This window comes from Eptesicus fuscus, chromosome 5 (assembly GCF_027574615.1).
Source record: "Eptesicus fuscus isolate TK198812 chromosome 5, DD_ASM_mEF_20220401, whole genome shotgun sequence".
In the NCBI taxonomy this organism is placed as follows: domain Eukaryota; kingdom Metazoa; phylum Chordata; class Mammalia; order Chiroptera; family Vespertilionidae; genus Eptesicus; species Eptesicus fuscus.
In genome coordinates, this window is record NC_072477.1 from 59381392 (window position 1) to 59406055 (window position 24664).

Here is a 24664-nt window from a genome sequence, read left to right on the forward strand (position 1 = left end):
CTTTCTCATGCTCCGTTGGCTTGGAATTCAGCCTGTAAAGCCCTTTTTGAATGAGAGGTGATGATTTCCCCTACAGGGGCTCGGCACTCCCGTGACTCACTACTCCCAAATACATTTTTTTTTTTTTTAAGAAACTTGAATACATTGTGTACATGCTCTATATTTAAACATCCCCATACAGGTACACACATGCCTGTGTGCACACATTCATCCTGTTTGTGGTTCTTTGTCATTTATTTTTAAGTTGTTTTTTTGTTTATTTTTTTGTAGTAAATACTATGTGTAAGGCACTGCTTAGGCACCTGCAAGGAGACTTTGAAGAGAAATAAGACATGTAAAAGGTAGAAGGAAAAACATGAGGAACAGATCAAGTTTAGAAGACGTTCATAAAACGGAGAGATTATTTTTGGCTGCTCAGAACTGAATGAGCTTTTGGATGCTCAGAGTCGAGCGAGGCTCTGTGTGTTTATCTGTGTCCTTGCTGTCTTGGGATAGAAACTCCATGCTTCGGAGTCAGAGTGGCCTGCCTGTGTCTACGGACACTTACACTGGCAAATAGGAACGTACTGCCTTTCCTTTGGTCTGTATAGGACCTAGTTCTAGGACAGCAGTATCTTGTGAATGTAGAGCAGACGGCACTTTAGAAATCATGGAATTCAACCTTTGTTAGTGAAATTCCAAAAGAAAAAACAGACTGAGGAGTTGATGACTCACCCAAGATCGCATGACTTGGTTCGCCTGACTCCCAGCCCCGTGCACTTACCCTTGTAGAAGAGGTGATGTTGCCATGTGATGATTTTATAGTTGACTTAAAACCCAGTCATGAATGACAATTGATAGTTTAATACTTAATAACGGATCATAAAAATGACTTCTTGAACACTTTTTCTATTTAGGAAGACATTTGCTGTCATTTGAAAGATAAGGTGAAACAACTGGAAAGGAATCAAGAAGCAACCAAATTAGAAAAGACGGAGATCATTAACAGATTGTCCAGAAGTCTAGAGGAGAGTCAAACGCAGTGTGCCAACTTATTGCACTCAGGTAGGTGTCTGAGGCTCTGTGGTCTCCCCGAAGGCTGGGATACTATGCAGAGAGGACATAGGAGCCTTGAATGATAAAGACCCAGAAAAGACAAACAAGATCATTGGTGACAATTTTTTATTTATTTTTTAAAAATACATTTTATTGATTTTTTTTACAGAGAGGAAGGGAGAGGGATAGAGAGTTAGAAACATCGATGAGAGAGAAACATCAATCAGCTGCCTCCTGCACGACTCCTACTGGGGATGTGCCTGCAACCAAGGTACATGCCCTTGACCAGAATCGAACCTGGGACCCTTCAGTCTGCAGGTCGACGCTCTATCCACTGAGCCAAACTGGTTAGGGCTGGTGACAATTTTTTAAACATCGTTATTATACATGTGTCAGAGCTAGTGCATATTTATTACTAGTAGATAATTTGGAAAACACAGATAATATAAGGTAGAAAATAAAAATAACCAATAATTCTACTGCACAGAGGTAACTGCAGTAGACATTTGAATGTCTTTCCTTCAAGTGAAATGAAGGCCACACACATAGACAATTCCCTGCTTTTGAAAATGTACCAAAGCTGAATGTTCAAAAATTGAATAATAAATTACATGTTATAATGTAGATTCTATCTCTGAAAGCTAAAAATGATATGAAATCCTGTTATATTTTGCTGTTTAGAATTTATCACTGATCATGTAGTTCTGTCATTTTGTATAACTTTTTAAATTATTTTCCCTCTCACAATGGAATATAGCCACTTACCTGGTCAATTGAAGCCAGTGATGCTTTTTTTTTTTTTTTAATCAATCCTCATCCAATTTTTCCATTGATTTTTAGAGAGAGTGGAAGAGAGAGGGAAAGACAGAGAGAAACACATCGATTGGTTACCTCTGGCCTGGGCCCTGATCAGAAGCCTCCTACACGCTCCAAACTCGAACCCGCATCCTGGGCATGTGCCCCGACTGGGAATTGAACAGTGACCTCCTGGTTTATAGGTCAATGTTTAACCACTGAACCACACCAGGCAGGCTCCATTGATTTTTATAGAGACTGGAAGGGAAGGAGGGAGAGGAGAGAAAGAGAGAGAGAGAGAGAGAGAGAGAGAGAGAGAGAGAGAAAGAAACATTGATGTGAGAGAGACACATTGATTGGTTGCCTCCTGCACGTGCCCGGGGGCGGGGGCAAGGGGTAGGAGGGGGACCAGGGATCGAACCTGCAACCCATTCTGTGCCCTTGATCCGATTTCGAACTCATGTCCCTTTGGTGCAGGGGCAGACACTATAGCCACTGAGTACACCATCCAGGGCTGTCATGCTTAAGATTTCTCCTATGGTCTCCATGCTATTAACTTTGAGAATATGCTTCCTATCATTAGTTTCAGCAGTCTTTTGATTTCCTATTTATTTTTATAAAATGATATTAGAGTAAAAGGCAATAATAATTAGATTTTTATTTTCCATGCTGTGGAAATAGCTCAGTGGTTATTAATTAACATATATATGAAAGTTACACTTTGGCATGTTAAGTCAATTCTGACTATTGGTACAATGTGTATATGAGTGGATTATGCAAAAGTCAATCAGAGCCATGACCCCGGAGTGGGGAATGTGGTAGACATGAGCAGAGCAAGGATGATGGGCCAGGTACAGAAGTTCCCCTGGGCAGAAATCCCCGGGTACCTGGCAATGGGCAAAACTAGGAAAACAAGGACCTGCCCCAGGGTGACCTTTCCTCCCCTGGAGTGTCTCTGGTCATGGGTTTAGACTTCCTGATCCTTTGCATTGATGGTCATGCGGTTCGGACCCTCCCCTGACCTTTCCTCCCCTGGCATGCCGCTAGTCATGTGGTAGACCCGCTTAGAGGAGGGACAAAGGGCTGAAGAGTGGCCTCATTCGACTCCCATGCAGGCCCTTGCACAACCACTCCCTTAAGCACTAACCCCTTAGAGATAACGTTAGGCCTCAGTTGCATGCCAGGGCTGACATCAGGTCCAGCTGCAATGACTAATGGTCCCCTGCCCTGGCGCCCACCAATCAGTGGAGACCACAGCCCTGAAAGGACACACCTGGGAAGCTGATGAATATTCTGTTGAGATCTGCCGCTAAGACCTCCCCTAAGATCCCCACCTTTAAAACCCTCAAGACAGAGGACCTAGCTCATTCTTTTGCTCCCTAGAGCACGCCCACTGGGGTCTTCTTTTTAGTGCACTTTGCTTTCTTTCTCCTGATTTTCAAGGGCCCTTCTTTTGTCTCTCTGCCTGGTTTCCTGAGCCCAGTTCTTCTAAAGCTCACATCATCTACCTCTGAAACTTTCTAAAGAAGCTTTCTCTTACAAAAAAAACACCAAAAAGTTAGGTTACAGGTTCGATCCCCAGCCCTATTTGGGGCACGTGCAAGGGCAACTGATTGATGTTTCACTCTCACATTGATGTTTTTCTCTCCCTTTCCCACTCTCTAAAAAAAAACAAAACAAAGCAAATCAAAAGTACTAATGTCAACGATTGTCTAAATGTGTGTGTTGTGATCAAAATTTGGACCATGGTCTATTTAGGTCTCCCCTCTCTGTTTAGTTTTGTATTCTTTTGTTTCCCATGTCATAAACTATGAGCCTTTTTCCTTGCCATTAAAGGATTTGAAAATACGATTTTTTTTTAGTTGCATAATATGTCATCATTACTTTGCTTAAACATTTCCCAGATGCTCATTTTCTTTTGAGGAAACCCAATAAAGTTCCTTGTAAATGGAATCCTCCTCCCCCCACACCACCTCATTTGACTCCATGTGGGTGTGGCTCAGTGGTTGAACCAGGGGGTCTGGGTTCCATTCCTGGTCAGGGCACGTGTCCGGGTTGTGGGCTCAATCTCCAGTGTGTGTGTGTGTGTGTGTGTGTGTGCGCGCGCGCGCGCGGGTTGATGTCTCATCGATGCATCTATCTCTCTATCCCTCTCCCTTCCTCTCTCAAATTAATAAAAACTTTAAAAAAAGAATAAGAGAAACAAGAAAAAAAGTAAATGGGAACCTCCCGTGTTTTATTTACAATACTAGGTTATTGAAGTTCCAGAGGCATAATTCTAATAGGCTTCTTTCACTTGTGGAGGTCAGGGTGGCGGAAATAAAAACATTTAGAAAGAAGCTGAAGGCAACCAGATGTAGTTTTCTTATTAGAGGGCAGAAATGGTTTCCAAGGAATTTTCACTTTGGCTTTCTATGAGTTGGAATGTTATGCTCCTATTAAAGGACTTCTGGAGTGTTCAGGTGTGGAGACGTGATTTGATTCACAGCAAGGTCAGAGTAGCCCATGTTTTTAACTTCCCAAAGACATATGGGGAGCCATATTAAATCTTGGACCTATGCCTTCTGGGTCCCCCTGGCTATTCCTGTATGCACCTGAATAGATAATAAAATGTAATAAAGCAGAATCCCACCTTCTGTAGCCTCAGTGGATTCATGTCTTCTGTACCCCATAGGTGCTTTGGCCATTTACGTTTGGTGTATTCTGTGCCCCTTCCCCCCCTAGGCTCAGTCCAGGAGGTGGCTCAGCTCCGGCTCCAGCTGCAGCAAGCGCAGAAGGCACATTCTATGAGCGAAAACATGAACAGGGCTTTGCAGGTGAGCGTGGCCCCTCGGAAGAGATGGCTGGATTACGTCACCTTTCTGCGCCTTGGATTTCTCTGTATCAAAGAGGCAGTGCACCATCTCCAACGCAGCCCATCAGGGTTGTTCACAGTCTCGCCCCACGGCTGGGTAGTCAAGCCCGGGGCCTGTCTGTGTGTGTGCCCCAGAGAAAAGGGTATCTACGGGCGTGGGAAACCTACAGCGCCGCTGCGGTGCTGTCACCCCCTCCTCCGGCGCTGCTGACATTTCCTGCTGGTACCTCCACTGGAAAGAGGCGGCTTGCCTTTTCGCCACTGGCAGACTATAAAGGACAGCCGTTGCTGGGAAACCAGTCTACTCTGTCTCCCAGTCTAGCGAGCCAAAAAGTGCTGCCACCGGTACCTCAGCTGCAGGGATACTTTTCATGGAGGAGAACAGAGTGTGAGAGGAGCTACTTGCATGTGCTTCCTCATGTATTCGCTCCTCCATTCAGTTTATTGGAAAACCTGATCCGCGCTGGCCTTTGTAAAGTTATATTTAACGTGCGCTAACGTGTATTTGAAGAAGCGTTTCTGCCTCCTCTTGACCAGTAAAATGAATCTGAAGCATAGACAGAATGCCTGATTCCTTCTTATAGGAAAGTCATGAAAATAACTTTCAGTAATTTTGTGTTGTAGGAAGAATTAACAGAACTAAAAGATGAAATTTCTCTCTATGAATCTGCTGCAAGACTAGGAATACTTCCAAGTGACTCAGAAGGAGAATTAAATGCAGAACTCACGGAATCATACGTGGATTTGGGTATTAAAAAAGCCAACTGGGAAAAATCCAAAGTTAAGAGGTATGGAGAAAATAGTTTACCGTGGAAGAGTCTGCATTAATAATACTGATGAGGCTTGGTAAACAATTGGCACCGGGCATGAGGTGACCAGGGGTCCTTGAATGTGGGGCAGTGTGTTTTAGTAATATCTGATGAAGTGCACATGTCTGATATCAAAATGAACAGAAACCTCAAGAACTGATATTGGTGCTCACTTCAGCACCAATAGGCACATCAGTTTTAGTAAGGTAAAAAATGACTAATCTAGCTAAAATACACCAAGTACGTAAATTCTACAGTTGAGGTTATGGATCTGTTTTACTATTAAGGCAAAGCATATTATTTTTATTATATTAACACCGTTGAAGGCAGGCATCTGGCATTTATCAGTAGTCTATGAGAAAATAAGCATTAATTTTCCCTAGGAATCTTACTGTGGCCTTACTTTTAAAATAGGGATTTTGTCTTAAAATAGGGATTTTTAACACGGCTATTTTAGCAGTCCTATGGAAGGGATTGTGTTATCGTCCCTCCCTGGGACTGACGGGGGGAGGACATGTGGTGTAAGAGGAGGGAGTATATTTAGGAATCATTACGTTAAACACTTGAAAGATGAATGGCGGAGAGGATGCACATTTGTGAAGCACTTGCTTTCTGGAAGGTGTGGTGCAAGGCTCAGAGTGGAGTACAGAAGATGAGCAAGAGGCACTCCCTTCCCACAGGGGTTCACGTTCTGTCTGGTGGCGAGAGGGAGACATGCTTAGTGCACAGAGGGGTACTTACCTTCCCTCTGTTGGTCTGGGGAAGGCGGAGCGGAGCCTGTCTGGAAGAGGCTGCATTCAGGCTAAGGAAAGCCTTTCTGGAGTGCATTGGCCCACACCGTCACCATCTGGTTTCCAGTTCAAGACTGAGTTTACCATCATTATTGTTTAGCGGGAGCGTCCATTTCCTGTTGTGTTTCAGGCATCAGGCAGCTAAATACAAGCCTATAAGTCTCCCGAACGGTTTGCTCTACAATAGCTTGTAGAACTTGTGTATTTTAGTACTGGATTTTGTTTTTAGAACTGTAAGGTGCGATTCAGTAAATTGAAATCTCCAGTGATCAGGAAATACTGTGAAACAGTATGTTTTAGTTTGGTAAGGCCCCATTTATCTGGAGGTCAGTCTTTAGCGACTGTCGTCTCCAAAGACCACAGAGACAATCCGTAAGAAAGCAAGGAGGAAAATCCACAGACCTGAATTAGGCGGTGTATTTCGTTGGAGTCACCGTCCAGCTCTTAGGCCAGGGCCATTATTGACTTGGGTTTGTTTGTACCCCCATGAGTTATCTCAGTGGTCGGCAAACTCATTAGCCAACAGAGCCAAATATCAACAGTACAACGATTGAAATTTCTTTTGAGAGCCAAATTTTTTAAACTTAAACTTCTTCTACCGCCACTTCTTCAAAAGAGACTCGCCCAGGCCATGGTATTTTGTGGAAGAGCCACACTCAAGGGCCAAAGAGCCGCGTGTGGCTCGTGAGCCGCAGTTTGCCGACCACGGAGTTATCTGATGGAAGAGTAGCTGGGGCTAGGGGTGGGGAAAGGCACTGCCATGGGTTAGCCAGACAGCTCAGCAAGGAGAGAGAGGTCTATGGGAGCACAGCGGGCTGGATGGAGCTGCAGATCCATGTGATCCCAGGTTGTCCAAGAAAGCGGTCAGCTTGGTTAGTTAATTAAAGTGCAGGAGGATGCATGTGTCACATTTTTTAGACAGATTTACACAAAATTTTAAAGTTAAAATGTCATCTGGAAAATTTACTGCTGTGAATGCCTCATTTCCTGTTGATGCCAGATGATTCAGATTTTGTTTTGAATAATAGTTTTGCCATTTATTAGTAGCTTTATGACCTTGGGCAAGTTTCTTAACTTTTCTAAGCCTGTTTTCTTATCAGGCTTTTTCTATAAGTGGATTATAGGGTACATCTTGGGGGTTCAAGTGAGGATTAAAGCAGATAATGAATAAAAAGGACCTTTTGTAATACGTTCTAGCACGTGAGGCACTTAATCAATGGTAGGTGTTACTATTAATATTTAATAGATGATTGGTTAAAATACACCATTGATCAGACCTTATATCAATCCACTTCTTACTCAACACATTCTTTATAAAAGGTCCTTGATCCACATCTCAACCTTGAGAAAAGCAATAGATCCATTATCACTAATCACATTAGAATTGGGAAAATCAGAGCTCAAAGAGCTAAACTCTTCTGCCCAAGAAAGTGGACCATTATCAGCAGAGCCAATACTTGAACCCCAAACTTTACTGTCACGTAAACCTGTTGTTCTGTGTTTACATGACAGTCAAACCATTTGGCCTTAAACGTCATTCTTTGTCTTTTATTTTAAATATTTAGTTCACGCCAGAAAAGCTTTCTTTCCAGTATATTATTGCTTTAATTTATGCCATAATTAGCTTGGAAATTGGGTAAATAATAATAATATATATGTTATATATCTGTATATAATATATATATATATAGTTTCAAGTAGACTGACTTCATCACACTGTCTACTAAAATGTATTCTACTTTTGCTCTTTCTACTTCAGTAATACTCATAGCCAAAATCTTCTAGTAATCTAAAGCCCATTCCCATAGATAATAATTCTGAGACCACCTCTCTGTCGTGGGAAAGGGAATACCAGCCATGTACAACTGGGAAAGTGGAGAGTAACTAACACATAGTGGGTAGCCATTGAGGCTCAGCGAGAAGAATTGAATGAAACACAGGCTATGTGAAGAAAGATTCAGCTACAGTCATCCCACCTACCCACAGTTTAATAGATAAGAATTCAGTTTAGAGGAGAAAGTAGATATTTTCTTTCTTAGATCAGTGTGAGAGTTGTAATAGGAGAGAAGATTTGTCCTTTTCCTCTGCTGGCCTGTGATTATTAGAACAAGAGGAAGCAACGGTTTTCCCAGTGTCGAGAATTTTTGTTCTTTGTTGACTTGAGCTGCTTTCAAATCACAGCCCCAATTATTAGCGGCTCCAAGCTTTTATCCCCAGCTACTACATCCCTCAAGCTACCGCCTGGTAAATGTGAAGGGTTTAGCCCCAGTGTTCTGTTTCACATTCATGGAATTTGAGTAACTAAATCTGCATGTGGCTTGCACACAGCTTCTCCTCTCCCTTATTATAGTTGGCTGCGAAGCTCAAATAATAAACATTTAACAAGTGGAATGCCTTTTCCCTTTGGTCTTCTCAGCAGGCTTCACAAGGGACTACAGTTTATTTGGATTCAGGGGAACCAACTTCCACAGGGCTCAGTAGTGAGCCTTATGCAGGGCTGGTCACCCCCGTTGACTTTTTCCCTTTTGGGAAAGAAGAGAAAATTATTTTAGCAAGCACTTTCTCTGCTCTCTGACTTGGCTCCCTCCAGGAGTACATGATGTGCTGTTTCAGTGGTCAGCAGTCAGTAAGGAAAGAAATGAGGGATGCATAATTTGTTAACTGAGCAAAATAAGTGTTCTGCTTAAAGTCAGTTCACCATGTCTCACAGCATGGGCAGATGCATTTAATATTTTTTATATTCTATTTCTTATATAAGTCTATTTCTATTATATTTACATATTCTATTCCTATATAGATAGAAGTGGTTAAAATAGGTGAGATCTATATATACAGGCATATATATATATATATATATATATATATATACACACACACACACACACACACTGAGATCTATATATACACTGTGATACATATATATCACATATGAACAGTATATTGATAGCATGTAGCATATTGGAAGGAGCTCCTTTTATTATGTTAAAACTATATATGTTCTTAATTCTCTCTCTGTATGCATGAGTGTGTGTACACATAGCCTATACACTAATGTTTCCTTTGGGATCATTTGAAACTGAAAACAGTAAAAATTTTAACTCAGATACTATTTATATCTTTTTTAAGAAATAAATGTTAGTCTTTTAGAACAGTTTTAGATTTAAACAAAATTAGTATTTTGAGTTCTTGTATACTCTGCACCCATTTTCCCCTATTAACATCCTACATCAGCACAGTACTTTGTTACAATTAATGAAATAATGTTGATATAGTATCATTGACTGATATATCCATGGTTGGTCTTCGTTTTTACTTGATGTCCCTTTTCTGTCCCAGGATCACATCCAGGGTACCACATTATATTTAGGAGTCATATTTCCTTAGGTTCCTCTTGAATTTCCTTCTTTTTGATGACTGTGACCGTTTTGAGAAATATTGGTCAACTATTTTCTTGGAAGCCCCTCTATTGGAATTTGCTGTTTATCTCACAATTATGTTTTCCTTTTGGGTTCCATTTTCTTAACATCATTTTAAGGGTACATGCTATCAATATTTATTTTTTTTTAGAAGTAACTTTCTCCTTTATTATGGAAAAAAAAAAAGAAAATACAGATTGAGAAAACAAGAAAATTAAAAGCACCTATAATCTTACTTCGAATCCCATGAAGAAAACCACTATTAACATTTTAGTATATAATTCCTTTTAAAAAAATATGTTTTTATTGATTTTAGAGAATGAGAGGAAGGGAGAGAGAGAGAAACAGCGATGTGAGAGAGAAACCTAGACCGGTTGCCTCCCAAATGCACTCCAACTTGGGATCAAACCTGAAACCTGGGCATGTGCCCTGAACGAGAATCCAACTGGCGACCTTTCAGTGCCTGGGACGATGCTCAACCAACTGAGCCACACTGGCCAAGGCACATTTTGGTATATAATTTCCACATCTGTTCTGATGTTTCTAAGAGAAAATAATGTAGAATATAGTTTTATAATGTGCCTTAATACATTCTGAAATCTTTAGTCAGTAGATATTGTTATATACTAGAGGCCTGGTGCACAAAATTTGTGCCCGAGTAGGGTCCCTAGGCCTGGCCAGCGATCAGGGTCGATCTGTGGGGCGACCGGCGGGGTGATCGGGCAGGCCCCCACTGGCACCCACCTTGGCTGGCCTGGTGCCGCCTGCTTGCCGGCCCCACCCCCTGCCTCCGCCGCTGGTTGCCTCCCTTTGTGGGGTGATGGGGGGGTCCCCCACTGGCACCTGCCTTTGGCTGGCCTGGGGCCTGAGGCCTGGGGGCAGCTCCTGAATTGAGTGTCTGCCCCCCTGGTGGTCAGTGCATGTCATAGCAACCAGTCGTTCTACCGGTCTTTCCACTGTTTGGTCGATTTGCATATTAGGCTTTTATTATATAGGATAGGATATTTACTAATGGATATGTGGATGAGTGTAATATATTTTAGTTAGTGACACACTGTTTAAAATTTTAAATTTTAAATAATACATTATTATTACAAGCATCCTTGTAGCCAAGTCTTTATTCACATCTTTGATTATTTCCTTAAGATGTGGAGGAATAGTCTTGCTAAAGGATTTGCACATTATGTGAGGCCTTTGATACATGTTGCCAAGTAGCCCTGGAGTTTGCATTATTTCCCACCTCCTGACTTACCTATTTCTATGTACCTAGCCAGTGTTGAAAGTTATCATTTTTCCTGTTTAAAATTTTGTTCGTGGTATTTTTCTAGTGTTTTTATAGTTTAGTTTACTTTTTAAACCTTTAAAAATTGTGAAATACAACACATAAAGAAAAGTACATGGCCGAAACCGGTTTGGCTCAGTGGATAGAGCGTCAGCCTGTGGACTCAGGGGTCCCGGGTTCGATTCCGGTCAAGGGCATGTACCTTGGTTGCGGGCACATCCCCGGTAGGGGGTGTGCAGGAGGCAGCTGATTGATGTTTCTCTCTCATCGATGTTCCTAACTCTCTATCCCTCTCTCTTCCTCTCTGTAAAAAATCAATAAAATATATTAAAAAAAGAAAAGTACATGAAGCATAAACTTAATGAATGATTTTAAAGTGAATACCCATGGAACCACTGCCCAGGTCAAGAAACTGCCCATATTCCTCTTTCCAATCACACCCTGGAGAGTAATTGCTGTTTTGACTGTTATGGCAATCATTTTCTGTTTTTGTTTATTGTTGTTATCCTTTCAAGACCTAATATTCATACCTAAACCCTATAGATTGGGTTTGCCTTCATACGAATGGAACTCATATAGTGTTTGTGCTTGTTTGTTTTCTTCTACAGCTTTGTTTATATATTTCACAAACCATAAAATTGACCCATTTTAAGAGTACTGTTCAGTGGTTTTTAGTATAGTCACGGAGTTGTGCAACCATCACCACAACCAAATTTTAGAACATTTTAATATCCACCCCATAAAACCCCATACCCATTATCAGTTATTCTCCATTACCCCTTCCTTCCCACACAGCTCTAGGCAACCATATTGTCATTTTTAAAAAAATATATTTTATTGATTTTTCACAGAGAGGAAGGGAGAGGGATAGAGAGCTAGAAACATCGATGAGAGAGAGACATTGACCAGCTGCCTCCTGCACACCCCCCACCGGGGGATGTGCCCGCAACCAATGTACATGCCCTTGACCAGAATTGAACCTGGGACCTTCCAGTCCGCAGATCGACGCTCTATCCACTGAGCCAAACCGGTTTCGGCCATATTGTCATTTTTTGTCTCTGTAAGTCCAATTTGGATCTATTTTATGTCTTCCATTTCTATCCTCATCATGTTTGATTTTTTTCTACCTTCTTAAACATATGGTATACTTAATTCTATTGCCTGTGTCATTTCTGGTTCATTGCCTATTGATTGATTTATCTCCTGGTTATTTTCTTTCCTGCTTATCTGCATGCCTGGTAAATTTTGATTAGGTGCTGGACACTTAAAATTTTGTATTTTAGAAGTTGGATTTTACTGTATATTTTAAAATACTGTTATTTTTTTTTTCCTGTGACACAGTTAAGTTACCTGGAATTCACTTTATCCTTTTGAGGCTACTTTATAGGTTTTGTGAGATTAGGTTTAGAGCAGCCTTTAATCTGGGGCTTATTTGGCCCCATTACTCAGGCAGTATTTGATGCTCTGAATTAGGAGGTCTTCCCACTATGGCTCATTGGAATGCAAATACTTCCCGCTCTGTTCTTTTCCGGGTCTTGAGGTAACTTCCTCACGTTCGTACATAGAGCTCTAGAGCTCTCTTTCTGTGTGGCTTTCTTTTCCTCCTCAAATTCTAGCCATTTTGTCCTCCCCAAACTGAAGTCTTTGCACCTGAGATTGCTGGGTCCTGTTTGGGTGTCCTCTCCGTGCTCCACCCCGGAGAAGGCAGGCAGGAAGCTGTGGCAGCCGAGGGCTCCCCTGGTTTGCTCTTCTTTTCTCAGGGACCACTGTGCGATGCTGCCATTGCCTAACAACCGGCAGTCATTGTTTCAGATATTTTATTTGGTTTTCCAGTTTTTTAAGGCGGGAAGATAAATCTGGTTCTTTTAACCCATTACGAGAAGGAACATAAATTCTCATTGCGGTTTTGAAATTTATTGAAACTAAAATTGGGATTAAATGGCTCTTATTTTTGTTATTTTTTTTTTCCAGTTGCTCTGATATCCACTTAGACTTGTGTTTTAGTAAAAGAAATACAGAAATTGTAGATTAGGATGACTTGTGTTTACTATTTTTTCCTCCTTTGTTTTGTTGTATTTCTCCCGAAGTCATAAAGGACACTCATATATGCACATACATCGTGCAGCTTATCAAAAACAAAAGCACGTGCCGTATTGAAGTTCCTGTGGCTGACCTTTCAATGGGGCAGCAGGACTAAGCTTGGGAGTGGTCCTCCTAGGAATAAATGTATTCCTGTACATGGGGATGTAGCCAAAGGGATGCCCTTGTGTCTGACAAAGGTTGAAAACGTTAAGCGCCCAGTCCGTTCTGTCTTCCGGACGGAAAGTATATGTCAGTCACCGGTGACTGACTGGGCGCTTAACATGTTAAAATTGCTTTTGAAATACTGGCATAGGATTGTATAGGTCAAACACATGGCCACCGTTGCAGTTTGTAGCTTTTAAGGAATAACCATGCTTGATCTGTTACTTGATTTGATTTTAAATATGGCCATTTCTCCATTAGCGTGGCCCAACAAGAAGACCCAGATAGAGAGCTTTCCAAGGATGAGGTGATCCTGAGGCTGAAAGCAGAAGTGCAGCGTTTGCTGGGCAGCAACTCCGTGAAGCGCCGCCTGGTGTCTCAGCTGCAGAGTGACCTCAAAGGCTGTCGGAAGAAAATCGAAGACCTACAGCAAGTGGAGAAGGATGTACAGAGCATCGCGGTCGAGGTTCGTAGTTTGTAGAGCTAAAATGCCATTTTTAAAGAGCTCAGCAAAGAAAACGCTTACAGTTTTCACAGTTAAATTAAACCTTTGTCTTTCAGGGTTTCATCTGACTTTCTTAGAAGTAAATTTTAGAGAAGGGAATGCCACTTAAAGGAATACATTTTCTGGTTACTCTCGGCACCTAGTAAATGAGATGCAAATTAGATGATTTTTTTTTTTTTTATCACAAATCCAAGGAAGCATCCAACCTATGTAACACGGTATCTGCATTTCCTCTAGATTGGCTTGTACCATCATGCACTAACATCTAGCTAAGTTCCCCACTGAGCATGGTGGCCATCAGATTTCTCTGGCCCATATTTCTGTAACGAAAGTCATTCTGTATAAGGAAATGAATTATGTAGTGATGGTGTTACAGGGGGAGAGGCACAGAATCAGGTTTTGTTGGAGTCACTGATCTGCCTTTATATCTTCCAGTTTCTCTCCTTACTTTATAGATGAGGAAAGGAAGCTGGAGCAGTTTGTGACCCTTCTGAGGTGACAGAGTCAACCTTGAAGCAAAATGAAATTAAAACACTTGAATGACAAATAGGTGAAGGTTATTTCCCCAAGATCGTGCTCTCACGGAGATCTTTAGGGTTGCCCTCCACGGACAGCTGCCTTTTTCACATTTTACAAATTCAAGCCCATGTGTACTCCCAATAGAAAATAAGGCGGAGAGACTTAGCAACTAACAGGAAAGGGAAGGAGGAAGATTAATGTAGATGGTGTATTCTTTTTCCTCCTGGATGGAAAACTTTTTTTTACTTCCTATGTTAGTACTGTTTTATCTCCTGATCCATTAAACTAGGAATTGTGTTCATTGAAACAGTCCTATTAGCACACAGTTTACAGGATGTTCTATGGTGCCTTATTATTGTGGAAATTTAATTGGGTCTAATTTATTTTCCAGAAATAATAGTGTTCTTACTGTTAAAGGCCTGCCCAGTCGGGTTCCCTCTTCTGAGTAACTATATTTGATGAGTACAACATTGATTTCAGTGTTAACGACCACATGTGACAGACCACCTTCTCCGTAGCATATTCAGCATCTTTAAATCAAGCTGTTTGAACTGTTTCCATATGTTTCTTAAAAAGGAAGGGAGTGAAAGTTGGTGTCTCAAATTGTGTTAGAGCAGAGTGAATTAGTTTACACTTTTTGGTGAGAGTATCCTAACATTTAGGAGAGTAGGAACCTGTTTTTGAGTCTGAACCTGAGCTCAGGTATCTTGGTGCTTTCTTTGCTTTATATTGAAATTACTGGTGGCATTGGTCAGACAGGTACACTCTCACATGTGTGGCAGTGATGGTGGTCGTGGCCTATGTTGTTTTTATGTTTTAGCCTTTCCCTTTGCCTCTGTAGTCTAGTTGATCAATAAGTCGAAGGGGGATACCTCCTATTTGAATGCTCCTTTTGTCCAGCTTCTCTTTTGCCATAGTCATTTCCCAGCAGTCTGCATTTGGTTTTTCCTTTTTTTTCCTCCACACCCAAGGATATGTTTATTGATTTTTTAGAGAGAGAGGGAGAGAGAGAGAGAGGGAGAGAGAGAGAGAGAGAGAGACAGAGAGAGAGAGAGAGAGAGAGAGAGAGAGAGAGAGAGAGAGAGAGAGAGAGAAAAGAAGGAAGGAAGGAAGAAAGGAAAGAGAAAAGAAGAGAAACATCAATGTGAAAGAGAAACATCAATCGGTTGCCTCCCGTATGTGCCCTGACTGGTGATTGAACCCAAAACCCTTTGGTGTGGTATTCCAATTAACTGAGCCACCCGGCCAGGGCTGCATTTGTTTTTGTTTTTTTAAAGTGTGACTTTAGCTCTTGCTGCTATGTCTGTTCTGCCTCAACTTACTATATAAGAAATTCTTATGAGTATTGTGTTGATAATTCTCTGCATATTTTCTCAATAAATATTTGTTGAATTAATAACATCTAGGATCTACTTCCTAGATGGGGGAATGGGAGAGGATACAGTAATTTAACCAGTGGATGGTTTTTTAAAAATAAATTCTCAAGTTTAGTCATCTAATTAGCCCATGGACACCTTCAAGTCTTGCCTTTGTCACTCATTTCCCACATCTTTTCTAATAGAGTTTTCTATTTAGTCTTTAAAGTCAGAAAGCAGGGTTGGGAGGTATGTGGAGAAAGAACAAATAATTCAGTGTAAACTTTTTTTTAAAGGTGCTTTGTGCAAGGTCTTGTGGGATTCAGTGATAAAAGAAACAATGGCCATTTCCTAAAGGAACTTTGAATCTAGAACAGCACTGTCCAAGTGAAATACAGTAGAGTCACATATGTAACTTAAAATCTAGTGCTGCCGTTAAAGTAAAAGTAATAAGTGAAGTTAATTTTAATAATATATTTTATTTAACCCAACATATGCAAAATATTCTCAATATTAATCAGTATAAAATTGTTGTAAGGTGGTCTGCATTTTTGTGTGTCTGTGCTCAGTTCTTGAAACCTGTATTTTTGACTTAACTGCACATTTCAGTCCGGACCAGCCACCTGGCCCGTGGCCATAAGCTCCAGTGTCCATAAGCACACGTGGATTAGCGGCTGCACATTCAGCAATGCAGCTTTGCAGTGGATGGACACCTATAACTATAACTCTGTGTAATAAGGGTGGTACTGGTTACAATGCCAGGAGAAGGAATTGACTATGGAATAGAATCCATATTGTGTAAGCTCAGTCTTTCTGAAATCTTTTAAAAAAATATATTTTTATTGATTTCAGAGAGGAAGGGTGAGGGAGAGATAGAAACATCAATGATGAGAGATAATCATTGACTGGCTGCCTCCTGCACGCCCCCCACTGGGGATCGAGCCCGCAACCCAGGCATGTGCCCTTGACTGGAATCGAACCTGGGACCTTTCAGTCCGCAGGCAGACACTCATCCATTTAGCTAAACCAGCTAGGGCCTTTCTGAAATCTTTAATGAGGCCAAAACCAGGCAGACACTCATCCATTTAGCTAAACCAGCTAGGGCCTTTCTGAAATCTTTAATGAGGCCAAAACCATTTAGGTGTCTCATTGATTTCCAGAAAGAATGGTTATAGCTGGGATATAATGTTGAACTCCTTTGCTTGCTGTAAGGATGTTATGAGAACACATCAATTTAAACTTGTGCGGATGTGTTTTTAAAGATAACTAGGCCATCGAAATTCTCTCCTTAAAGCTTTTGTAAGACTTAAGAAAGCCAGCAAAAATATTTATGTATGTAGTCTTTAAATTTTTTTTTAAAATTTCTTGATTTGAGAGAGAGAGAGAGAAAATTGATTTGTTGTTCCACTTATTTATTGGTTGATTCTTGTATGTGCAGGGTGACAGAACACCCCCCCCCCCCCCCCCATGCGGGGATTGAACCGACAACCTTGGTGTATCAGGACAGTGCTCTAACCAACTGAGCCTACCTGGCCAGGGCTATGTATGTAGTCTTTTTTTAAAAAAATATATTTCTTTATTGATTTCAGAGAGGAAGGGTAAGGGAGAGAGAGATAGAAACATCAATGATGAGAGATAATCATTGACTAGCTGCCTCCTGCATGCCCCCCACTGGGGATCGAGCCCACAACCCAGGCATATGCCCTTGGCCAGAATTGAACCTGGGACCCTTCAGTCTGCAGGCCAACATTCTATCCACTGGGCCAAACTGGCTAGGGCATATGTAGTCTTATTTGGCATTTTTTAAAAATGAACATTATAAAGATGACTTGTATGCATGCATATAAGCATAACCAACGGATGCAAAACTCTGGGGGGTGAGGGCATATATGGGAGTGGGGTGGGGGGTGGCAATGGTAAGATATGTACACATATAATACCTTAATAAAAAAAATTGGAAAAAAAAAGATACTGATATATTTATTGCATTATACATATCTTGTAGTACATTTTATGTTAGTTTATATCCTTCATACAGAACAAATTAATATTATGATACAGAATCAGTATTTTGCTTTTAAATCATATGACTATTCAAAGCGGTGCTGTTTTCTGGCATTCCTAGGATAATATGTGATGAAAATTAGGAGTCTGCCCATTCATAGCACTGTGTAATGATTGGGAATGGATCCGATACTTTGCTGATTGTTCCAGTTGAAAACTGGGCTGTTAAGTTAGAATGTGGTCAAGGCCTTAGGAAACCAGACTATCACTAACAGTCAGGGTCTGCATCTGCACTTAACATTTTGTAAGCGTAATAAGTAAAACACAGAGGCCTTTCTGTGCCTGACACTCAATAGAGACCGTTACCTCACCACATGTAGTGGTGAAAGCCATACTTTGATTCCAAGGTATTTGATAAACAGTGTTCGGTAGCCAATCTAGAAGGTTCCTCATTAGAATCTTTTAGGAACTAGGAAGATAGTGTGAGAGTTGGCGTAATATTATAATTCTTATTTTCTTAAAGATGATGTCTTCAGAATCCCACCTTTAGAAAGAAACTTGATTGTGCTATTTATGTGGTCCTTCTCTTTTTCAAGATATTTGTAAGGGTTTTGTGCTGACAAGTACAGGTAGGTAGGCCCTGAGTGCCTACAGTGTGAAAATAGGTCAAAACTGAGTAATAGCTAGCTATGAAAGAATTTTTTTTAGTGTATCTGCATATTACTTTTGTTTATAGTAATAAAAACTTACCAGTGGGGAAGGAAGCACAAATGAATATCAAAATTTTAAAAAGTAGAGGCCAGCCTTGGCCGGGTAGCTTGGTTGGTTGGAGCATCCTCCCCATACATCAAAAGGACGTGGGTTCAATTCCTGGTCAGGGCACATAACCCAGGTTGTGGGTTCAATCCATGGTTTGGGTGCATTCAGGAGGCAACAGATCAATGTTTCTTTCTCACATCGATGTTTCTCTCTCAAATCAATAAAAAAAATAAACAAACGTATCTTAAAAAAAAAAATAAAGTGGAGGCCAAGTTAAAAAAATGAAAGCCGTTCTCCTGAGTCAGAGATCTTTTCAAGTGTCATTAGTATCCCCAAATCTGGAGAGAAGCTAACAGAATAAGCAATCTTAGCTATTTTCTCTGCCAACTGGGGTAGGGGCAATGGCTTCTGGGAAATGATGGCAAGTGAAAAGGGGAAAGTCAGTAACTGGAGCAGTTTCCCTCTGAAAGTGAAGACTCTGTGAATTGGAAGACTGAGCCAAAGCCTTGATGTTTTGTCACTCCACCTGGGAATGCGATGCACATACCTTCCTGTCCCCAATGAATAGAATGACCCTTGTACACGATGTTTTTTAAGCATTGTGTAAGAGAGCTCAGAGTTCAGGTAAATACATAAAACCAACAAGCCTAGTAATATAGGGTTTTGTTTTGTTTTCAATCTTTGTACCCCCTGAATAAAAAAGTCATAAATAGCCTGGCTGGTGTGGCTCAGGTGGTTGAGTGTCATTCCACGCACCAGGAGGTCGCCAGTTCCATTCCTGGTCAGGGCACATGCCTGAGTTGTAGGCTCGATTGCCAGTGCAGGAGGCAGCCAATCGATATTTCTTTCTCATCGATGTTTCTGTCTCTCCCTCTCCCTTCTTCTCTGAAATCATTTAAAAAAACATTAGAAAAAGAACTCATAAAAATAAATACGAAGACATTTAGATGGTGAGAGGAAAACGTGCAATCATATAAACAGACAAACTTGGGAAGATGTAAAACAAATGAACAATGAAGGTATGTAAGAGGTTCCACTCTGATGGCAATACAAGGAATGCCAGTGGAAGCCATTGTTAGATACCCTTTCCCCCATCAAATACAACCGTTATTTAAAGATAGTCACTGCCATTGGAGGTAAAGAGAGTTGGACAAACTCATGAGAGTAGACATTTGTACAAGCTTTCTGGAAAAAATTTGCCAAAGTCTATCATAAGCCTTAAAAATTGTACCTATTGAGTAAAATATGTATCTATGAGTTAATACTGGTTATATAAATAAATAAATACTAAATTTAGTGGGTGAAAGTATGATGAAAAATAGAGTATTTGCATAGTCTCGAAGTATCTTTTTATAAGGTATTAATTGTAAGTGGAAAAATAATAACTTTTCAGTGGAGGTACTTGCAGACACTCCCTTCATCAATTGATCATCACGAGACGAGACTTATTGGTATCTTGTCTCCCCGAAAAGCATGCGCATCATTGCTGTGGCATTCATGCCAAAAATGCATAACCTGAATTTACTATTGAAGTAACAACAGAAAAAGGAAAAAAAATGGAGGGCCATGCTACAAAATAATTGGTTAGTACTCAAAAATATCAGGACTTTGAACAAAGGACAGAGACTGAGGAGCTGTCCTAGACTGGAGGAGACTGGTGAGATGTGACAACTAAGTGCAATGGGGGATCATAGATTGGATCCTGAAACAGAAAAGGACATTAGAGGAAAATCAGAAAATTTTGTATAAGGTCTGTAGATTAGTTAATAGTATTGTGTCCTAGTCAATGTCCTGGTTTTGATCATTGTACTGTGGTTATGTTTGGGGACATGGTAAAAGGTATATGGAAATCATTTGTACTGTTTCTGCAATTTCTTTGCATGACATTATTTCAAAACTAGAGACCCGGTGCACGAAATTTGTGCATGGGTAGGGTCCCTAGGCCTGGCCAGTGATCGGGGACAGTTAGGTTCCCTGCCTCTCCACTTCCCCGCCTCCTCCTTCCCTTGCCACCTGCGTGCTGCCACTGGTTCCCCTGCCTCCCCGCCTCCTCCTTCCCTCGTCACCCACATGCCACCCTGCTGCCGCTGGTCACACGCCATGTTCCGCGCCACCCCCTGGTGGTCAGCTCATGTCATAGTGAGTGATGGAACTCCCAGTCTCCCGGTCAAACTCCTGAGGGGACACTACATATTAGCCTTTTATATAGATAGATAAGTACTTAGACTTTTTTAAGAACCTGAAAAACGTTTGACTTTTTTTAAACATTTAGACTAAAACAGATGCCTCAGAGAAACCAACTAATCAGTTATGGCCTGATTCTTCTACTTCTGAATTGACTGTCAAAGATGATATTCTGCGACTTGAAAATGAAATTCAAGTTTTGCAACAACAAAATCAGGTAATTACAAATTTTAAAAATATTTTGTGAGACTTTCTATGGCCACATTAAATGCAAAAGTACGGAGGCAATGTGAGTTAGTAGACAAGGATATTAGTAGGTGATTAAGGATTCCAGTTATTTCCCTTTAGTGTTGGTCACAGGGTAGTAGTTTCATTAGAAAGTAAGTTGGTGTAAATCCAGTTTTCTGTCTGTACAGTAGCTTGGCTAATAGAGGTGTCCTTTCCTCCTTAGGTAGCCCTTGACCAAAAAGTAAAACTTTGCTTATTTAAAAGGCTATTGAAGACTGTTAATTCTAAGACTTATTTTCAGGCATCAGTTAGCCAATACTTCTCTGGTTAAGTGTTTTTATTTCATATATTTCAAATAAAATACAAAATTTTAATTTTTACTCCTTTCAGAAAGCTCCTTGTCAAAGAAATGATTCTGTACTCTTATCAAAGCATGAAGAGACTTTTGTGGATTATGAAATGCTATGTCAGATAATGTTACAGGGTAGAGATAAAATACAGAGGATGTTTAAAAATGAGATTAATCATCGAAAATGATACTTATTTCCAACAAACACTTTATTCTCTTATATGTAGGCACTAAAAGAAACAGAAGAAAAACTGAGAAATACAAACCAGGAGTTATGTAATCAAATGAGACAAATGGTACAAGATTTTGACCATGATAAACAAGAAACTATTGATAGGTAAAGTCTATAAAGTCTATATAATGCCTGCCTCCTGGGCACCCTCCCTATTTGCTTTCCCCTCATCTTCCTCCCCTCCCACACCCCCAAAAAAGATTCGAGAGAAATGATGGAGTGACCCCCTCCCTATGGAGACCTTAGCTTGGAGAAGACGAGTCCCTGGCTTCTCAAATTAGAATTTGGAACTCATTTTCCATAGAAGTGGTGTTAGATGGTGTGTTGGGTTCTATAGCACCGTCACATGGTGGTTCATTGAAATGGTATAGCTTAAGGCTGTTTTAAAGGCTATTCTATATAAGGAAGAAATCTGTGAGAGGGTATGTCTTCCAAATACCAAATCATAAACTTGGAAACGGACTTTTGGAACATAACTTACATGTGAGTTCAGTACTACTAAGTATTTATTTGTGTTTAATATAGATGACTTGCAATTTAGGAACCACACACACACCCTCAGTTATTTCAGTTCATTTTTCATAAACAAGTCCTCAACACAGACTGTTCTCTCCGTGTGAAGGACATCCTCAATCCAAGTTTCTAATTCTTTTTCTAGAAACATTTGAGGAAAGAAATATCTGACGATTCTTACGATACAGTGAAAATTAATCATTACCACTTTTGGTTGGGGACAACCAATCTGACCTTAATGATCACGTGCATTAGGGAAGAGTGGGGGAAAGGGAGGAGGGGAAACCAGTTGGTCCCGGGGTTTCTTGTGAAGCTGGCCGCCTTGTTCGCAGGTGTGAGAGGACTTACCAGCAGCACCACGAAGCCGTGAAAGCCCAGATTCGCGAGAGCCTGTTAGCGAAGCATGCTGTGGAGAAGCAGCAGCTCTTCGAGGTCTATGAGGGGACTCGCTTGCAACTTAGGTGAGAACAAAACAGTTTAGCTGCCTTCGAAGCTGTAAGACAACGCTCTCCTATTTCCTATTTTAGAGAACATTGTGCTGCAGCCCTGGTATTTTTTTTTTTTTTTTTGTGGTCATTTAGCTACTGGTTTTGTGTATCCAAGGTCTGAACTGGATAAGATGAATAAGGAGATGGCCGCTGTGCAGGAGTGTTACCTGGAAGTGTGCAGAGAGAAGGATGACCTAGAATCGACTCTCAGGAAGACCATCGAAAAGGAGCAGCAAACGCAGGAGAAGGTACAGCACAAGTTAATACCGTGTTTCCTTCAGTTGATTTCCCCGGCCTCGCTGTTGTCATTGAAACCAGTACACTTGTTCTCCTGTGCAAGGGGGAGGGCGTACGTAGAAGTCTCTTTTCTTTTGGCTATTTCACACTACTATAGCTCACGTGATACATTTAAGTGTTGAGATGATTATTAAAACATTATTAGAAATTGGCCTACATATAGGAGAAAATCATTCTTCCGTATCGATTCTTTCCTCAGAGGCAAAAACGAGTTCTGAAAATAGGAGTGGACCCGAGTCACTTTGAGTCTGAAACCCGGGATCCTCATTTTGCATTTGCTTGTGGGCTGCTCAGGCGGCCCTACCCAGTCCTCTGAGCCCGGTACAGAGTATTCCTTCAGGGGCATTTGCTCCGGCCCATTTCTCCACCCGTGTCGGAGCATCGTTGCATTCTGGGGGGGCACAGTGGTCACATGAATTTGGGTGTCATGACAGGGAAGGGGGTGGCATGGTGGCTGTGGAGAGGAAGGTCAGGGTCAGTGTGGCCTCTCAGGGAAGCGGGAGGGGCTACCGTGTGCTCTGCTCCTCCCTGTCGTCCAGGCGGCCATTGCTGAGTGTCCAGAGTCCGATCGCGTGGACAGAGGTGCACCTCCTCTTTCCTTCCCTGTCCTCAGAGTCACATCCAGACACAGTTCTCACTCCCACTTTGGACAGGTGCAGACCACAGTTTGAAAGCCACCTGCGTCTAGATTAGAAAATATTTTTAAAGGCCTGAGTAAATGTTCTAAACAGCTTTTGAATAAGTCACATTAAAGCAAGGCCTTGCTACCACAGACTTAAAAAAAATAGTAAAGAGCAGGTGAGGAACTCAATTCATTTAATATTTTGATTACTTTTGAGTAGGTTAATATGGTAAAAAAACATGTCATGTATAATTCTAAAGGGAGCTGTTTAAATTTAGTACTGGAAGTGTAAAAGTTAGAAGGGATCTTAAATTACCTAGAAGTTAAAAACTTAGCTTTTAGTAATGTTATAAAAATTAAAATAGATCTCTAGTGTGATTCTTTTTTTTTAATTCTATATATATATATATGTGTGTGTGTGTGTGTGTGTGTGTGTGTGTGTATATATATAGAGAGAGAGAGAGAAGAGAGAGAAAGAGAGAGAGAGAGAGAGAGAGAGAGAGAGAGATACGCCCTTTATATGGCTTAGGAGTATTTATAAGCCAGTCAGGACAGAATTTCTTTAAATTTAAGAGACTTGAATTATTTCATATCCTCCAGAGCTAGGTAAAGATAAACCAAACTATTTTCCTATTATATATATACATATACATACATATACATGTGTGTATATACATATACTTTACTATATTTTTATTGATTTCAGAGAGGAAGGGAGAGGGAGATAGAGATAGAAACATCAATGATGAAAGAGAATCATTGATTGGCTGCCTCCTGCATGCCCCCTACTAGGGATCGAGCCCACAACATGGGCATGTGCCCTTGCCTGGAATTGAACCTGGGACCCTTCAGTCTGTGGGCTGATGCTCTATCCACTGAGCCAGACCAGCTGGGGCCTATGATATATTTCACACGCATACAATGGAAGAATGTTATTAGACTCTGGAAAAAACTAAGTAACTTTTTGGGTAGCCCTTCTCTGCTGGGCATAAGCCATATTTCCTGTGGCTGAGCTTCAGGTCAGGGACTTAGTCTGGATACAGAATTTATAAGACAGTCAAAACCAGGAGTCCAAAGTTTCATATGTTTCATATGTGCTCTCTTCTGAAACAGTTATTGAGTCCAGCTGGGGGTTAAGTAGGAGCTCAATTCCAAGTTCTAAAGCTTTTATTAACACAGAACTTTCCTCATGTTAACCTGGCTTGTTCAGAGAAAGGGAAAAAAAGTCATGCACACAGAACCCTTCAGACTCATAGACAAGGCAGAGATGTTCAATAGTCCCGTTCATAATGCCATACCTGTACACATTAAGGCTCATATATTTAGTTATAATACATGCTAAGTCAGTCCTTACAAGTTAGAGGGTTTTTTTTTTTTGCAGTT

General features: G+C 40.9%; 1 protein-coding gene across 1 annotated transcript in view; it reads left to right on the forward strand.

Annotated features, from left to right (window-relative positions):
- CEP152 (centrosomal protein 152) overlaps positions 1–24664 on the forward strand; it is a 91266-nt gene that overhangs the window by 32037 nt on the left and 34565 nt on the right. The window contains exons 10-17 of the mRNA XM_008143243.3: positions 897–1044; positions 4555–4646; positions 5309–5472; positions 13488–13692; positions 20641–20769; positions 21357–21466; positions 22207–22335; positions 22478–22610. Of these exons, the coding sequence (XP_008141465.2) occupies positions 897–1044; positions 4555–4646; positions 5309–5472; positions 13488–13692; positions 20641–20769; positions 21357–21466; positions 22207–22335; positions 22478–22610 (1110 nt within the window). The remainder of the gene's footprint in view (positions 1–896; positions 1045–4554; positions 4647–5308; positions 5473–13487; positions 13693–20640; positions 20770–21356; positions 21467–22206; positions 22336–22477; positions 22611–24664) is intronic.